The sequence below is a fragment of the Alexandromys fortis genome, unplaced genomic scaffold, assembly GCF_014885135.2.
Source record: "Alexandromys fortis isolate MF-2015 unplaced genomic scaffold, M_Fortis_MF-2015_v1.1 scaffold_82, whole genome shotgun sequence".
Lineage (NCBI taxonomy): Eukaryota > Metazoa > Chordata > Mammalia > Rodentia > Cricetidae > Alexandromys > Alexandromys fortis.
In genome coordinates, this window is record NW_026067963.1 from 2769123 (window position 1) to 2788085 (window position 18963).

The 18963-nt window shown below is 47.0% G+C and overlaps 1 protein-coding gene across 3 annotated transcripts in view; it reads left to right on the plus strand.

Moving 5' to 3' along the window:
• Frmd6 (FERM domain containing 6) overlaps positions 1–18575 on the plus strand; it is a 68898-nt gene extending 50323 nt beyond the window's left edge. For all 3 annotated transcript variants that reach the window (XM_050153611.1, XM_050153613.1, XM_050153612.1), the window contains exons 8-14: positions 2254–2319; positions 2992–3060; positions 5145–5319; positions 9347–9682; positions 10537–10668; positions 13483–13574; positions 15711–18575. In XM_050153611.1, the coding sequence (XP_050009568.1) occupies positions 2254–2319; positions 2992–3060; positions 5145–5319; positions 9347–9682; positions 10537–10668; positions 13483–13574; positions 15711–15995 (1155 nt within the window). In that variant the 3' untranslated portion in view covers positions 15996–18575. The remainder of the gene's footprint in view (positions 1–2253; positions 2320–2991; positions 3061–5144; positions 5320–9346; positions 9683–10536; positions 10669–13482; positions 13575–15710) is intronic.
• The last annotated feature ends 388 nt before the right edge of the window (positions 18576–18963 follow it).

Here is an 18963-nt window from a genome sequence, read left to right on the forward strand (position 1 = left end):
GTGCTGCAGATTTCCCATCGCTTAAAGGATCACTAGAACATACCTACCCCTCAGGACTGCAGTCTAAAAGAATTGATGAGGGAACCATGCTTAAAACAGTGTCTGTCACATGTCACATGTCACATGATGTTCAGCAAGCTGCTTCATTGATATGTTTGCTGTCCCTACCACATCCTTTGTGATGAGATCAGTATAGCTGAACCATTGTGTGTGCACGCACACGGAGGAGGGTGTTTGGTCATATTGCTGGGTAGTCTTCCCAGCTGCACGCAGATCTCAGCACAATCCCCCTCCTTTGCTCTGGCTCTCAGAGTTAACACCTCACCATCCTAGCGAGGCCCACAGAGTTAGTTCCCTACGATCTAAGTTCCTAAAGGACTGACTCGCTCTTCCTAAGAGGTATCTTTGTGACACCCCACTTTACACGAGACAGTTCCAGTAAGTGGCATCTGGGGCAATCTGTTCGTATTTCGAAGTGCATTAGAGATCCAAATGATATGTTGGACAGACTGTGGTCCTGGAATGAGGTATCAGGTAGAGGCCCTGGGGATCCTGGGCAGCTGTACTGGTCATAGGCCATCTGTCGAGTAAGAACGACTCTGTTGCCTGTGAAGGCCATGCAGTAACGGGCTTGAAATAGCAAGGTGGGACACCCATCACATTAGCAAGTGTTTAGAAATTGACCATTGCTTTTTGTCTCATTTGCTGGGGAAATTTGCTAGTTTAAAGAAGCTTGATAAGAAATAAGTCTTTCAGTAAAATTGATATATACAACTTGATCTTTTGAGGATGTGTGGGGGCAGTTGGCTTAGTATCTGGTTCTGCGTTGTGTAGAGAATGCCTTGCCTGCTTTAAAAAGAGACTCACCAGAGCTGTGACTGAAGAGGGTGAAGGAGATACTACTACCATTAAATCTGCTTCATCAGGGGTCACTTGTAGAAGGGAGAAGGCAGACGGGGAGCATTCCCACGGTTTGGTGCCTGTTTTCTCTGTGCACTCCTCAGGCACGCACACACAGTATTGCTTTGGACCCAATCTTATTTCAGAAGCACGGGCACAGCCTGGGGAGGGAAACCACCTGAGGTTGTGTGCTGATGGAACAGGCCCTGTTGAGCCTGACCCTGCAGGTGCCTTTCTTGACGTAAAAATTGATTCGCTGGGAAGAAGTAATCCAACCTAGTAACAGGTCAGTTTTTTCTCTCTATTCAGGCAAGAACATAATTTCTAATACTTCTTCCTGGGTTCTTGAGAAAACTGGCCTTAAGCTTAATAAAAAAGATCTAGGGGCTGAGGAGATGGCTTAGTGGTTTGGAGTACTTGCTGCTCTTTCAGAGGACCTGGATTAGATGCCCACCACCCACACAGTGCCTCACAAGCATCCGTAACGTCAGTTCCAGGCATCCAACACCCTTTTTCACTTCTGCCAGCCCACAGCACATGCGCACACACGGGCAAAATACCATGCATGTAAAATAAATCTAAAAGTATTTTTAAAGTCGAAGATTTGATAATATTCATTTTTTGTTTTTGCGATAACTTGTAAAGAAAATATTAGTAACTTTTAAAGCTTCATGGCTTACTCATTACATATAAGTCCTTAAAGATTTGCCCAATCTGAGCACATTTTTAAATTGTAGTATTGTTTTTCTTACAGTTATAATGGCTTCAGTTTTACAGTTTCTGTATATGCACACATAATAGTAGAGTGTGCATCGGCACGTATCTGCAGATGAACAATATAAATCTTCTGTGGGTGAGCCGTGTTTGGTCTCTTGTCTCTTCTTTTGGCTTCAGGGATAGGGAGCTGGGAGAGTTACCCGATTTGAAACCTGTAAGCCTGTGAATTCCGTCTTATACTATAGCTAGACCCCTGAATCAATAGTGTGGTGTCCAACAGTAAGTGAGCATAGAGTGGAAGGCGACAGTCATCAGAAGTGGGAAGGCAGCAGGAAACGCCTGCTGCCCAAGTTCTTAGCGACGTTAGTATTTAGAGTAGTCTCAGAAGTGGACACTGCGTATACAGTGCTGAGCACTAAGACCTGGAAACCTAAGGAGTCGGAAATAAAGAGAATAATTGGTTTAATAAATACACAAAATTTTAAGTCTTGCAGGAAACCAAGGATGTGAACGATTTGAACAGTTATTTTAAGAAAACAAAAAACCTAATTCTGAAAAGTATCTTTTTGTTTCTTCATTACTCAGTTGTTTATTATACAAGGAAAAATGGTTTTTCATAAAATTTTGTTCCTCCAGGATAAAAGGGAAGTTGAAGCTTCACTGGCCCTGGGGTTGACCATGCGGGGAATACAGATTTTTCAGGTTTGTAAAGGGGAGGGGGAGGAGTATCAAATGGTGGTGAGCGGGTCTACTACGGGGAATGCTGTGCCAGCCTGCCAGGCTCAGCCCTCATCTCCTGTGAGTCGGCACAGAGGTGGGTGGTGTAAGTCATGGATGGAGCAGCTTCACCCCTCTTGACAGAAAATGCAGGGCGCAAGATGGGCCCAGTCTCCAGAGCCTCACTATCCAAACTCTGCTCCTCGGGTCTTCCCGATGATTCCGTGTCTTTTACAGTTTTCTGATACACGATGTCCCATAGTCTCCCTTCCGCTGGTGGGAGCTTTAGCTTTATATCAGGAACTACTGGGAGGAAGTAGCTCTCTTCGAAGAAGATAGAAAGATGTCTTATCTTTGATCCAGGAAAATATCCAGAAGTCTCATTCCCTTGGTTGGGTTGCCCAGTCTCTGAGTCTTTTGGACGTCCTATTTAAATTCGGGGATAAGACCAAAGGGGAAATTGCCTAGGACCAGTGACTGAGGTCCAGAGGAGCCGATCATTTTAATTACGGTCCGGTCCGCCTCTCTCCACACAAGGTTGAGGACTCTTTCGGTTTTTAATTACTGAATCCTTGTTTACTATGAGATGAGTCAGCAGCTGTAGGATGTCTGTCGTTTCCTCTTAACTCCTCATGTGCCGACATTCTTTTCCCGCAGAATCTAGAAGAAGAGAAACAATTGCTGTATGATTTCCCCTGGACGAATGTCGGGAAGTTGGTATTTGTGGTAAGTATAAAGTAACTAAGAAAAAGCGGTGGAAAGGAGAAAAAGAAGAATGGTTGTTTTTGAGAATCTAAGGGTTTCATTTTGAAAAATATTGTGTCCAAGAGCAAAAGTCATCAGATTTTTTTTTTAAATGGGGTCAGGAATGGTTGGTTGTTTTGTTTTCTTTTCAATCTAAGCATTTTAAATGGGTGAAATGACTCCGCATGGAGGGCTAGCGGCCAAACTTAACAACCTGAGGTTGACTCCCTGGGACCCACCAGGTGGAAGGAGAGGGCCTGACCCTACAGGCTGTCCTCTCACCGGCCCCAAAAACAAAATAAGTGTTTAAGCGGTTTTTCAAAAGTAAAAAAGCTGAGAGCAATTTGCTTTCTCAAGTATTCTCGTAACCAAAGTTATTTATGTCAGAAGCAAATTAGAACCAAAGAATTTCATCTGTGAGTCCAGTTCCTGCCACACCACCATGAGTATGGACTGCAGGGAGGAAGTGAAGGAGAAAATAGAAGTTGTCCGCCACATGGAGTTGTATTTCAAACTCCACAGTAGAGGAGTTGTCGGCACGTAGAGTAAATGGCTCAGTGTGTAGACTGACTGTTGGCCTAGGAAGTCCAGAATGCAACGTAAAACTGACAAAGGTGTTTCCATGAATGCCAGACCCTGTAACCTCCACCATTTCCAGTGATCTGCCATAAGCAATGGGGAAGCAGTAAGGACTGACATGGGGTCTATGAGAACAAAGTCTTGACTCTTCACTGTGACCCTCTTTACCAGCCATGATCACTGTGTGGTAGCGTTCCAAGAATTACAAGAATTACCGTCATGTGTGTCTATATGGAGGTCACAAATATCCATAATCCTCCTGAGTTCTGGAGCAATCAACAAAAGTAGACCAGAAAACGTTGTAAAAGATATGTAGACACGCATTCCTTTCTACCGACCAGAAGGCCTGTGCAGACAGAGGGCCATCTTACCTGGTTGGAGCGGAACCCTGGCCCGCGCAGCTCTGCCAGTCAGGCCTGACTCTGCATTGCCTTGATTCCTTGAGCACCGACTTCTCTGGCCTCACTCACGCTAAGTGGAGCTTGCTCTGCCCCCTCCTCGCTGTGCTCTCATGGCCTAGCCCTTTTTAAGTCTCTTTAGGGTTGTCTGACCGTGACCCCTGAAACTCCCACCACACCACCCTTACCTAGGATCTTGTTGAAGGTGGCAGGTTTCTCAGCCTCGTTTCCCTCCCCGGGAGGTTTATCCATTGGCATGGACACCAGGAATCCATTTCCCAAGTCTCCCAGCCCTGCCTACATGTGACCTTTAACAAGAGACTCAGTTTCTCTCCCCCTTGGCATTCCTTTCAAATAGTGATAGTCTGTTCTTCTACCAAGTGGCAGACTTCTTGTGAGGGCTAGATGAATTGATGCATGTTTAATGCTTACTAAATTCAGTTATTGACGTCCCAACATTGTGGCCCAATAAATCCAAGAGTCAATGCTTTAAAAACATAAACATAATCTGTATGTGAGTTTCCGTCCCCTGTTCCTTTGCTCCAGCTCCACCTCCTTTCATGTGCTACATTAAGGTATTGGGATTGTGTTTGGAGGGATCTCTTGTGCTGGGCCCTACCCGTCCCACCGTGAGGGCTTCCCGGAAACCCTGGATAGAACCCACCTGAGTTTGGTATTCTCTGCCCTTCAACAGCTCTGAAGGAGAAAAAACAATGATTTGTCCCTCGGAATGGTCAGTTCAGCTTCACACATCTGTGAGAATCTTAGTTTAACGGTGTAGGGGACGGGCTGGAGAGATGGCTCAGCGGTTGAGAGCACTGACGGCTCTTCCATAGTCCTAGGTTCAATTCCCAGCAGCCACATGGCAGCTCACAACTGTCTGTAAATCCAAGATCTGACACCCTCACAGACATACATGCAGACAAAACACCAATATACATAAAGTAAAAATAAATAAACTATCTAAAATAAATAAACAAATAATTAAATAAACAAACAAACAAATAAATAAATAAATAAAAAGCTTAGGGGACTTTGGCTGTTGGGGGAGTTTTCTGCCATAATTTGATTTGCGCTTTTTCTCCACAGGGCAAGAAGTTTGAGATTTTGCCCGACGGCCTTCCCTCGGCCAGGAAGCTAGTCTACTACACAGGGTGTCCCACACGCTCCCGGCATCTCCTGCAGCTGCTGAGCAATAGCCACCGCCTCTACATGAACCTGCAGCCGGTCCTGCGCCACCTCCGCAAGCTGGAGGAGAACGAAGGTGGGACGGGTGGGGTGGCGTTGTAGGTCCCACATGGGGAAAGCAAAGACTGCCTTAGCCCCGCTAGCCTCCTGCTCTCCCTGCCAGGAGCAGGGACTAGGACTTCAGAGCTCAGTTCCACTCTGGTCTCAGCCCAGGAGGCCCTCCCACTGAGCAGCTCCCCAGCCTGAAAAGCTTGCAGAGAGCTAGGATGGAACCTTCTGCATCAGAGTCTGACCGCACCCGGCCATGGCCTTGCTGTCTACGGGAAGCTGCAGTTCCTCCTAATGTGGTGCTTTCCTTAGGCCCAAGTGTCAGTGAAGATAGATCACAGCTTCTCTGACTGACAGCAGGGAAGACCCTCAAGGTGACTGACCCTATAATAATAAAAGTGGAGGAGGCTTTTTCCAGCCAAGGAGTTTGCCCACAGCAGCGTGGTGGTTCCGTGGAGATGCAGTGAAGCTGAAGAGCGTGTCTGAGGTCCTAGCACTGTTCCTAAGAGGGCCAATGTGTGGGGAAGGAGGCAGTGTTGGGGCCTCCGGTAGGAGACCTCAGTTTAACAGATTCTGTCTTTGTCGTCAGTTGTGACACCCTGGGGCTCCTCTGCTTAGTAAATACCAGCTCCTCAGCCCCAAATGCGGTTTGCTGAGCATTGCTTTCAGTTTGTTGCACAGAGTCCTATTGTGGTCACTGTCACAGTAATCAGATTAGAAACGGAATGTCTGCCGGGCCTCAGGACACAGTGGTGCATGCGGTTCATGCTTTAGCTCTGGAAGCAACTGCTGACTCCAGCGCTCCTCTAACAGCGCAGCCTTAAAGACACGTGCATCTGACCAACTTCCCTAAAGCCGGTGTGGTCAGATCTGTGTGGAGAGTCCTTTGTCTGCAATGATGGGAACGTGAATCTGTCCCATCTGCCACTGTGACTCTCCTGTGGCCATCCGATGTCCTGGCTGCTGCTGCAGACTGCCATTGTTCTTCAGCCTAGCCAGTATGTCACCTCTGGGCTGGCATGAATGTTAAGAGGGATCCTCTCAGGGACAAAAGCACCAAGGAGGAGCCTGTGAGAACAGGTGACTCAGCCGGGTGTAGAGCCCATGATTTTCCACCCCTGCCTCATTCCTAAGTGGCCACTGTGGCACCTTAAAAGAGATTTATTTATCACACCAATTCTCAGCCCAAAGCATTTTGGTGATGCAGAAGACCTTGAGTGGAACCCTTGAGAGTATGGTAGATTTGGTGAGGCTACAGAGGACGCTGAGCTCGTGGAGGCCGGGGCACGGTCCCCTTGATGTGTTAGAACTTAAGGGAGCAAGTGTTTCAGTTCAGTCTGCTGCCGGAGCAGAGCGCTCCAGGCTGGTGAGGCAGAGAGACTGTCAGGGAAGCCCAACAAGGCTGGGCGTCTGGCAGGGACTTCCTGATGCATCATCTGGAAGAACAAGGAGCAGGCGCAGGAGACTGGAGGAGACTCCCACGGTCACATTTGCCCATTAATAAGGATAGAGCTGTCACAGCCTCGTCACCTCCGAACAGCCCCACATCTTACGCTGTCTCAATGCTGATGAAATTTCAACCAGGGTTGTGAGGGGGCACTCAGAGCATAATAGGGGACTGGAGAAATGATAACGGTACATGTTGCATCTTTTATTTGGTTCAATTCAAATAAATGATGGGGACAGTATTCCTACAAAAAAATATACGGGGGCTGGAGAGATGGCTCAGAGGTTAAGAGCACTGTCTGCTTTTCCCAAGGTCCTGAGTTCAATTCCCAGTAACCACATGGTGGCTCACAGCCATCTGTAATGAGGTCTGGTGCTCTTTCTGGTGTGCAAGCAGAACACTATATACATAATAAATAAATAAATTTATATATATGTATATATATACATATATATAGGCAGTGGTGGCGCACTTTAATCCCAGCACCTGGGAGGCAGAGGCAGGCAGATCTCTGTGAATCAAGGCCAGCCTGTTCTACAGAGCTAGTTCCAGGACAGCTAGGACTTACACAAAGAAAACCCATCTGGGCAGGGGGTGGGGTTGTTTGTTTATTTTTCCTACTTAGAGGTACCTTCAGGTCTGAAAAAATTCTCACACCAAATTTCTGTGAGCTAATCCACATGTAAGGGCCTTATCATTTTTACCAGAAAAGCCCTTTTTTTTGCATTTAGTTGAACATAAAAAGAGAGGGTATTCGGGGCTGGAGAGATGGCTCAGTGGTTAAGAGTATTGCCTGCTCTTCCAAAGGTCCTGAGTTCAATTCCCAGCAACCACATGGTGGCTCACAACCATCTGTAATGAGGTTTGGTGCCCTCTTCTGGCCTGCAGACATACACACAGACAGAATATTGTATACATAATACATACATACATACATACATACATACATACATACATAAATAAATAAATGAATAAATAAATAAATATTTAAAAGGAAAAAAAAGAGAGGGTATTCTTAAATTTCATTTCTACATACCTTCTTAAGATACTACCGTTTCACCATTATTATAGAAAAGGTCACAAGAATACTTCCTTGGGGTTGAGAGAAGGGAAGTATGCCTAGTGTCTTTCAAATATCATCTAGCCAGTCAGTGGTGCTTGCCTGTAATCTCAGCATCATCCGAGGCAGGCAACTCTCTGTGAGTTCGAGGCCAGTGAAACCCAGGACACTAGGGCTGCTACACAGAGAAACCCTGTCTTGAAAAAAGCAAACGAACAAAAAACATCATCTACAGTTACTAGAACTCATTCTTAGGTCCCAGATCAAGAAGTCATAGTTACGACATTATATTCCAAAATATAGTCTGGAAAAACCTCTGCTCTCCCGGCTTCCTCTGTAGAAGGCATGGTTCTGATGATCTGGCCACGGGCTCTTGTGGTCAGAAGGAGGCAGGGGACTGTGAGCTGCATCCCCAGGCCTCCTTTTTTTGTCCTGCCACCCACTGCCTCCAGAGAGCGGGTGGGGGTGCAGGTTCAGGGCTGTGTGCAGACAGAAGGGCTGCAAGTGTTTCCACTTAGCCAAGAAGCAGGACAAGTATGTCCATTAACAGGCCCCCAAGATCCCAATTATAGTCTGCTAGTCTAAAATTACATCAGTTTAATGGTCCCCAAATGTACTCTGTCCTTAACATTGGTCTGCTGTGTTTCTTTCTCATCAGTTTTAAGGAAGCCAGACTGTTGCTTTTAAATGTTTCTCATCTGAAACATAAAATTTCGGCAGTGAGCACCGCCCCCTAGTCCAGCTGCTCATTTTACGTGTCCATGTGTGGCTTTGTAACTCCATGTCCATTTAGCTTAGTGTTTGCTAAGAGAGCTTCCTCAAGTCTGGCTTTCCAGTATCTGCTTTGACTGCTTCAGCCAACAGCTGAGGATTTTTACCAATCGAAGGTCACCTGGGTGTGGCACGAAGCCATTAGTGATGACCATGGTAAAGAGTGCCTCACTTTTTGGCCAAACTGGAGAGTCATTCTTCTTGGATTACTTGAAAAGCTAAGTTTTAGAATCTTTTGAAAGAAATTTTCTGAATAGCTTTGTCTTGTTGGGTTCAGCAACTGAAGGTAACAGGACACCAAAATTGAACAGCAGTTAGCATATTGAATAACTAGTCATTGAATGTTTCTAGAATCATCTGTGGAGGACCAGATTTTGATATTTAACATGCTGTTGTCAGCCAGCTTTGCAAAATGCAGAATCCCGTAGTGACTGCCGTGGTAATGTCACCGTCACGCTGCAAGGTGATAGGTGCTCTCAGTCCCTGAATTTATTTCACTGTGGAATGGTAGCAGTCTGCAGACAGGGAGTAAGTGACATGCCATGACACTCGGAAGGGCTCACTTTTCTGGTGTCTGGAGCTTCATAACTGGCTAAGTCCCCCCCCAAGGCACTGCTGCGTTGATGTTTATTCCCCGCATAGTGTTCCTACAGCAAGCTCCAGCTCCCCGAATTCCTCAGTCTCTAGGTTCAGAGAGGCTGCCCTTGATCTCAGGCTGGCACTCTCATGCCCTCTGCCTTGACTGAGCATGCTGCTGAGATGCGTTTTCCCACACAGAGAAGAAGCAGTACCGGGAATCCTACATCAGCGACACCCTGGACCTTGACATGGACCAGCTGGAAAAGCGGTCCCGTGCCAGCGGGAGCAGCGCTGGCAGCGCGAAGCATAAGCGTCTGTCCCGCCACTCCACGGCCAGCCACAGCAGCTCCCACACCTCCGGCATCGAAGCAGACACTAAGCCCCGCGACCCCGGGCCAGAAGACAGCTGTTCCGGCAGCGCCATGCACCGCAAGCTGAAGACCTGCAGCTCCATGACCAGCCATGGCAGCTCCCACACCTCAGGAGTGGAGAGCGGCGGCAAAGAGCGCCTGGAAGAGGACTCTCAGGACGATGGTAACTCCTGGCCCTGCGGCGTTTCCCATGTTGGTCCCGTAGCATTAGTATCTGGTTAGTGACTAAGTAATGGTGGTAGAGAGGTCTGGCCGTCTCCCCAGGGACATGGTTGAGTTACCCATGTCTGTAAGGGACTTTGGCAGACTCAGGGTTGGCAGCTTGTATGAAGTCAAGGGGACGGAAGTCCTGTAGCCCTTTTGTCCTGTGTTCTTCTTCCCCTGAAACATTGCACCCAGTACATACCGATAACCCCTAAAGTGTTTTCTTGAGTGTTCCCCATGCCACCGGAACTACAGGGAATATAAAAGAAACACGGAACCTGGCTGCTAGGACATCGCTCCCTGTGGAGAGAACGCAGCAGATCCCAGCCTGTGTCTGCCAGATGTAGCGTTTGTTTACCTCTTTTGTTCTGTTTCACATGAGTTCTGTGACATCTGGGCTTGATGAAAACAGACAAACAAAGAAACACGATTGGCTCTGTTAAGAAAAGCTGCACAACATGTTAGGCCCCTGAACGCTGCACCGCTGCACAGGACTCCACAGCAGCCGCTTTGGGGCGCTCAGGTGGGCATGGGTCAGCAGTCCTCGCCCTGGTGCTAATGACCCGTCAGCATCAGTTAGCCCCGGGTCACTGCAGCATGACCCTACCGCGTAAAGAGTGGAGCGGTTGATGGCAGATTGTGGCCCAGAGGCTGCGGCAGCACCAGCGGTCCTTCAGAGACTGAGAGTCGCGCTCTGGGTTCATTCTCAGTGTGGATGCTTACCTGGCCGCCCTCGCAGTATGATGTGGCTGTGGGTATGGTCTTCATTTTCCTTGAGATCATTCAATGTCTTCTTCCCTGCTTCTGTGTCAGAAATAGAGATGTTGGTCGATGACCCCAGGGACCTGGAGCCAATGACAGAAGAGTCACTGGAAGTCAGCCCCGATGTGTGCATCTACATCACAGAGGACATGCTCCTGTCGAGGAAGCTGAATGGACACTCGGGTGAGCTCTCACAGCAACCCACAAGTGTGTGACTCTGAGACTAGGAGAGTGGGCATCAACCCACAAGTGTGTGACTCTGAGACTAGGAGAGTGGGCATGCTCAGTTCACCATGGAGAGTAGCCACTCTGGGTCACTCGACCGTCACAAGGCCAGGTGCCATCTGTAGACTGTGTGTGTGTGTGTGTGTGTGTGTGTGCGCGCGCGCGTGCCGTATACCAGGAAGGAGCATTAGCATCTTTTACACAGGCTGTGGACCACGCTGTGCTATAGGGTGACTGACTTTCTTTTCTTTCCTTCTCCCATCTCCCTCCTTGCTATTATCAACCTGATAATTAGAGAATCCTGTAGCCCCAGAGGAAACCTTGGAGACCCCTTCAGTCTGGCCGCTTTCCTTGTGTACATGAGAAGTACATAGAGATTAAAGAGACAAGTGTCGATGGCTAGAAACAAAAGTCAGGTCTCCAGGTTTGGTCTGTGTCCCCCACTGTATTATATGAAGAAAAGAATCTGCAAGAAAAACCAGGGTAGTTTTTTGATAGTCTTTTTTTTCTCTTTTGTTGTTGTTTATTTGTTTGTTTGAGACAGGCTTTCTCTATCTCAAATTCCAGGCTCCCCTAGAATTCGCTCTGTAGACCATGCTGTCATTCACAGAGGTGGACATTCTTAAAGTGCATATTTGCACGAATTCTTCTAGAAAACGTGCCTTCACAGTAACTTCAACACTAGGGTTATATAATATTCTGTAATGCATATTTCCACCATCTAAAGTCAGCAGTGTAAGTTTGTTTTAAAACCTCTGTGTGCCTCTATCACGGGTCTGTTCTTAAGACTTAAGATTTAGGGAGCCAGCTCTGTAAAGGGACCCCGGATCCTTATTCCCCAACCACTTTCAGCTCTGCTCAAGGGAGAGGCTGTTCCATCTGTCTCTCTGAGTGGCAGACACCAGCCGTCAGAGGGAAACTAGACAGACACACAGTCTCCTTCATCCCGCCTCCTACTGTACAGAGCACGAGGAACAATCCCTTGCAGAATCCCATTTGCTCACCCAGCCTAAGCACACTTGTAGATGCTCAGCCCAAACCATGGCCGACCCAGCCTCGGTGGAGATGGAGCCTCCTGTCCACACCAGCCCAGGTTCACGATGCTGGGCCAGCCTTGGTGCCTTCTGCCCATTCTCATTATGTGGAAATCCTCAGCTGTGTGCATGTGATAACTGCATAGTTACGTTTGTAAAAAGAAAATGATTTGAAGCGGTATACACAAATGCCCATGAAAGTGGAATATGTGGGCCACTAGCAAGTGCTTCGTATTTGTATGTTTCTGCTTTCAATTTTCATGAGATGAATAATTTTGTAATTTTGAATAGAAACAGAATTTAAATAGTATGGCTGTTAATATTTGATATACCTTTTTAATAGTGAAGAAGGCAAACAGTGACTAGTTGTTATCTGATCACTAGACATTGGAGATAACCTTTACATGAGTTTTTGAAGGATACTATACAGAATTCAAAAGCTAGGCAACAAAAACACAAGTTATATGAAAGTGATATAACTAAAACTGTTTACATAGAACACATAAAAACGTGACTTTGATGGGGTCACGGATGCTTTCAGTTGCTCCTCGCATCACCCCAGCTCTCCACTTTCTGTACCACATGAGCATGGCCTTTGCACTCTCGTGGTGGACTGAGGACTGATGAGGGCAGCCATGCCTGACTCTGACTTCTTCAGTGGCGGATCTGAGCGTGGAGGAGTGTTCACAGGCATAGGAGCCAAGAACATTACCAGAGAGCCCACACAGATTCATCCCACATACCCAATGGTGCGCGAGCCCTTCAGTCCTGTGGGATCTACTCAGGGGCTCACACTGCATCCCAAGCAAGAGCATCTAAAGCACCTGTGTAGAAGCTTCATGGTTCATGTTTCAGTTGAGCTGCTTACTGAATCCTCCGTATTTACAAGGTGCATGCTAGGCGGCATAGGCTGCTGGCCGTGGGGTGCTGGGGGTGTATGTCCCTCTGAGCCATTGTCTTTACGCCTCTGCTGGTCCTCACTTGTTTGTCCAATATCCAGCCCGGGTTGGTGATTTTAGCCTAGGGAACTTTTTGGAGAGTACATCACTCCCATGTTAAAGTCACAAAGGAGACTATCATCCTTTCTGGTCCTGGAAATGGAGGTTTCCTTGAGACCCAGAGGTGATTAAGGGCTGTGCTGATATCTGAGACCCAGTGCTGAGTTCTCACTGCCATCTCCATCTTGATCTCTTCCCACTGGGATCTGCCATGGGGGCTGTGGTCATAGTGACCTGTTGGCCAGCCGGAGCTCCTGACTCTTTTTGTCCATTGCTGTTTAACCATCACGAAAATGCTAGTTGCGTAGCGGCCCTGTTTGTAGAAGGAAGCTAATGAGATGTGGGGAGACTTGAGAATTGGCCAGGGTACACAGTCAGTTAATTATCTGGGCAGGTTCCAGCCCCCGCCACCTGATTGCAGAGGCCGACGTCCTCACTCCTAATGTCCACATAGACCCAAGGCTAGGAGATTATGTTGGTGCTGCACACTGTGATACATGGAGAGGAGAAGGGAGACGCGGAGACGAGGTCAAGAGGCCTCTTCTCATGCTGTGAACAACTTACTCCTGAACCTCCCCACCCCAGCTGACCCTTACTCGTCACCCTCTGCTTCCTAGCAAAGAGTGGGTGCCACTAGCTGGGAGCCACCGAGGAGCCGCCATGACAGTCCTCCGTAATGGTCACAGCTGGCCTTGTCGGAAATGTGGAGGAGGCTCATTGTTCTTTCTGTTCCACCTCAGGGTTAATTGTGAAAGAAATCAGCTCTTCCACCTCCAGCTCTTCAGAAACGGTTGTCAAGCTGCGTGGACAGAGCACCGACTCCCTTCCACAGGTACTGAAACCTTTATATTGTGAACTGGAGTTGTAGGCATTCTGCCTTCATAGGGTTTCTATTGCTGTAAAGAAACACACTGACCACGGCAACTCCTATAAAGGATGACATGTAATTGGAGCTGGCTTACAGTTCAGAGGTTTAGTCCGTTATCAGCATGGCAGGAAAACATGGCAGAATGCAGGCAGACATAGTCCTGGAGAGGAGCTGAGAGGTCTACATCATGATCCACAGGCAGCAGGAAGTGAACTGTGGGCCACACAGGGTATAGCTTGAGCATATAAGACCTCAAAGCCCACCTTCACAGTGATGCACTTCCTCCAACAAGGCCACACCTCCTAATAGTGCCACTTCCTATGGGCCAATCATCATCACATGCTTACATAGGACCATCACATGCTTACATAGGACTGCAGTTCATACAAATGAGCAAAAAACAGCCAGAAGGAAACAAGTCGTGACCAGCTACATACAGCTCACTATATTCTGAATTTATTTGTATCTTGCTAGTTCCACTTATATTTGGGTTTTATTTGGATAATTGTGTACTTTGTCATAAACTCTGATCAGTAGGCCTTATGGATAACTGCTTGTGTGCACCTGAGAAGGTGTATGTTTGTGTTAGTGTGTGTCACCTCAGCGAATGGGAAGATCATTGTTGAGTGTGTAACTAGCAGGGCAGGAAATTCACTGAATTTCCAAAGTATGCTGAGCTACACTGTCTGAGGCTGTGGCCGCTGGTGCTGAGCTACACTTACACTGTCTGAGGCTGTGGCCGCTGGTGCTGAGCTACACTTACACTGTCTGAGGCTGTGGCCGCTGGTACAACTCTTTAAAAATGTAGACATACTTATATAATTCTAGAATCCCAATATTAAACAGTAGGTGTAGCATGGAAAATTGGAACCCAAGTCCTGCCACCCCATATGTACTACACTGTGCACGGATGTCACAGGTATCACAGCTAAGCAGCAAATGCCAAACCTACAGCTCTGGGACATTTGTGTGCCTTGAGGGTTTCTGGTAATAACCAAATAACTCCATGTCTGAGCTTCTTTTGAGACCTGGGAAGACTATATCAAGTTTAAGGGGACATTCCATATAGCCAGTGTCTCTCATATGTGACCCTTTTTAGCAAAATGTGCTCCTGGAATGTTAGTGTCTAGAAAAGTGGTGCCTTTTTCCGACAAGATGTTCCTTGTGGTGCCAAACAACAAGCTTAGACTCTCTGGTTTCCTCACATCACCCAGTAAGCATCTCCAGTTTGTGTTACTCTCTCAGCCAGTGTTAACTTCTCTGTTACACCAGGACCACTTGGAAATGAATTCCAAAGGCCTGCCACCTACCGGTACCGTTTGGAAGGACAGGCCCTCTCTGAGTGGCCAGAACTGCTGTTTTTTTCATTCTGTGTTTCGAAATTTATTTTTTATTAGTGTGCATGTGTGTGCACATGCATGCAGGTACCTGTAGAGGACAGAAGAGAGTGGCGGGTCCCAAGAGCCAGAGTTACAAGCGGTTATGAGGCACTGCTGTGGGTACTGGGACCTGAACCGGGTTTTCTGCAAGAGCAGCCCATGCTCTTAACAGCTAAGCCGTCTTTGCAGCCCCAGTTTCCTCCCAGCTTTCGGCAGCAAGAGCTCTCTATTCTGGACTCTAGAACTTGCTTCTTCAAGCTGTGTTTCTTGAGTGATAATTGCTTTTCCATTTCTTATTAAAATATTAATAGACACAAACAGGAAGGGTGCTAGCAAGTTGAACTGCCCTGTCCTGATGGAAGGAAAAAAAGAAAGAAAAACAGTATTTCTATCTTTATAGCCTTCTTTTGCAGTAATTGCTGGATCTCTCAAGTGCTAGGAGGAGTTGCCCACCTGTCTTTGTGTTGGTTCTATAGACTGGGGAGGGACAGTACACAGTTCCTACCAGCTGAATGTCTAGGCAGAATACAGGCACACTGATTTAAATAGTCCATCAAAGTTCCTTCCCGCAGAAGCCGTGGGTAGGAAAGCACTTTGTAACACGGAAGGACTGCTTGACATTTTACGCTTTTGCCGCGGCTCTCTCAGCTGGCCAGAGACACCACTACCTTTCCAGGCAGTCCACATCACCGCATCTTCTCACCCTTCCCTTGTCTTGCAGACAATATGTCGGAAACCAAAGACGTCCACCGATCGACACAGCCTGAGCCTCGATGACATCAGGCTGTACCAGAAAGACTTCCTGCGCATCGCAGGCCTGTGTCAGGACACTGCTCAGAGTTACACCTTCGGGTGTGGCCATGGACTGGAGGAGGACGGTCTCTACTGCAACAGCTGCTTGGCTCGGCAGTGCGTCAACATCCAAGACACTTTCCCAGTCAAAAGAACCAGCAAATACTTCTCCCTGGACCTCACTCACGACGAGGTCCCGGAGTTCGTCGTATAAGCCCCACTGCGGGCAGCCCTGCGGGCAGCTGCTGTCTGCTGGAGGCTGTGGAGTCCGAGGTCCTTCACATATTATTTGTGCCATATTTTTTTTTCACCCCAAATTTAGCTCTTTCTTTATAATCTCCATGATGGAAACGAAAGCCTTGGGACAATGCACTTTAAGTATTATGCAGAGGTAAAAGATACACAGAATGTAAAAGGCAGACAAGTGCCCGGATGTTTATTGACCCTTTGGGGGGAAGTGTGCTTTAGAGCTTGCCCAGCTTCCAGGCTTAGGCTGTGGTGTGTGTTCATCCCTTGTTTTCTAGTTCAAATACGTTATTCACATAGAAGATGTTAGGTTTATCTGTTTGTTTGTGTATTTTTTTTTAGCCACTCCCTCATGGAGCGCTTATGTCTTGAGGGAGGACAGATGGAAGTTCTCTCTTCTTTTACAGAGAGTCATTCTTAGGTCTATAGCCATGGCTGCCTCACAGAGGCTGGCCCAAAATGAACACCGACAGAGTGGTGGGAGTCTGGGGTTCTAGCCAAAGATGCGTGTACAATGGAAGTGCTACTCAGAGCCCGGAAGACGCGCTGGGACTCCTTCACACGGTGCATGCCCACTGTGCTGGTCTTCCAGGAAGCTCTGGGATTCGCTTGTGTCCGTGACATGGTGCGTTTTGTGGAGTTTACAAAGCTGGTATATGTTAAAAAACAGTGGAAATGTCTTAGAAAAAGTTTGTTTGGTGGTGTTTTCTTTGTTGTTTTTTTTTAATGGTGGCAATGCTAGTTTCTGCTTTAAAAAGATACCCTAACTGTGTGTATATGTCACACATATATAGATACATGGAACTCTATGTGTTCATATGTGTTTGAAACCTAATGACTCTTCATTTGGATTTCCGTGTATGTCTTGCACACATAGAATTCCTTGTTTAATGTTGAGGGTACATTATTGGAAGAATGGTAGCCACAGACAATCAGTTGAAAATGTAGAGTTAAGAGTGACTTTCCTTGTGTGCCTTTGGCCAAGATTCTCAACCCCGATTGCATCATAAGACTTCCTCTGGGGAGCTTTTAAAACAAGCCTGGCTCCTACCCCAGGTCAGTTCAAATCAGGCTCTTGTGGATGGGGCCCGGGTGAGACTGTCTTTTCTTGTAAAGTTTACCAGGCAGAAGTAATGCACAGTAGGGCTGGAGCCCACTGATCCAAGAGAGTATTTTTATTAACTTTGAAATAAAAGTATACCGGGGTATTAGCGATGGTGAATGGGCCATGTTTAAGAAGACGGTCACTGCCCTGCTACTGTTACAGTGTGTGGTGAGAGCAAGCCAGGGGACGAGTTTAGCAACTTGACGTGCAGTGAAATGTTGCTCGCACTTCGGGAGAGGACTTCACAGCACACTGTCTTTCTAGGGGGTGTTTTTAATGATGTAGTATTTTACAACATTTGTTTACCATATTTTGATACTCCATTTTTGCTATCTGCCAGGTTTTATTATTAAAAAAATGTATTATTTTCTAAAGAAGCTCATATTTTTCTACAAAATTATGTTTTCAAGTAACGAAGAAGTAGACGTAGGGCACGGCAGAACTTAAGCAGCGTTCCCTGTGGGTGGGAGTCAGTGTTACAGAACCAGTGGCGGTCACGGGGCCGCCCCACCATGCTGCCCTCCTGTGCAGGCACAGCTGCCGCAGAATGTCACCCAGTAACTCTCACCGGACCCCTTAAAAAGAAGAACAAAAGAAAAAAGTTCTGTGGCCATGACATTATTTTTGCTGTTGTCAAATGCTTTTTAGAAGAACCAAAGTCTCAGATACCAGAATTTATCTCAGTCTCCTTGCAGAAGGCTGGAAGTTGAAGGGATGATTTAATGACTTCTTTTGCTTATGAGTCATTACATAATCTCACCATTTTTTTCACAGACACTTAGGGGCCAGGCCCTGGTGGAGTTGGTCTTCTTGAGAGCCCCGGTCGCCATGCCGTGTGTTCCCAGGGCCCTCGGCGGCGCTTGCAGATACAAAGATAAAATAGTTGTTTAATTGAACAGGTCGTACTCTGTATTCTTTTTCCTCTCTGCTCCAGAATCCAGTCTCCAGGGTTCTGCCAGGGGTGTTGCTTTTCCTTCCCTCTCCTTTGGCTGGATTTGGGATTAGCCTTACAGATTTTTCAAAGAAGAAACCTGCTAGGGAACATTTGTAATTCTGTGGTCCATGGTAGACTCGCACACAGGTAGCTATGTGAAAACCCACTTTGAATAATTGACATTTTTGTATTGGGAAATTGTTTTTAAAAATAAAGGAAAAGAAAATGACACAGCTGTTGTTGATGCTGCATTGGTTAACATGTCGATGACTGGTACACAGACCAGGTCGGAACATGTCACCGCTCCATGTCACCCACGTTTGTATTCGCCACAGTGAGCTTTATATCTCAGTAAGCTGTAAATAATCCTTTCTGTGAAAGGATCACCATGTCGGGATGATACTGAAAGTATGTTTAAAAAAAAAAAACTCGCATTATTTTGTAATTATTTCTTATAGGTGTTTCATGGTGAGATCGGCAGTCAATAAAGTTAACTTTTTGGCCTTTAAGGTGTCTTTTGTTATTCGGCTTCGTGTTCAGCAGGAAGCAGGAAGAAGTGCCCTGTATGCTTTCTTTGTGCTGTAGAGGATAGTTAAGACACCCTCGTGCAGGGCGGTGAGAGGGGGTGCTGAGTTCTGCCGTCTGCCAGGCCTGTGTTGCCAGATTAGGGCTGCACACGTTAATCCTCATGTCTGTGAGGCGGCGAGTCTTGCCAGCTAGGGTGAACCAAGGTTTCGAGGGCTTTTCCAGATACTGTGGCAAAGTCACACACCGCTGTCTCATCAGAGGCTCAAAGGTGTGGGGGGGGGGGGGAGTACGTGGGGGTGCACATAGACCACAGTGTCTGTATAGAGGTCAGGTGACAACTTGCAGGAATTGGTTCTTCCGTCATGTGGG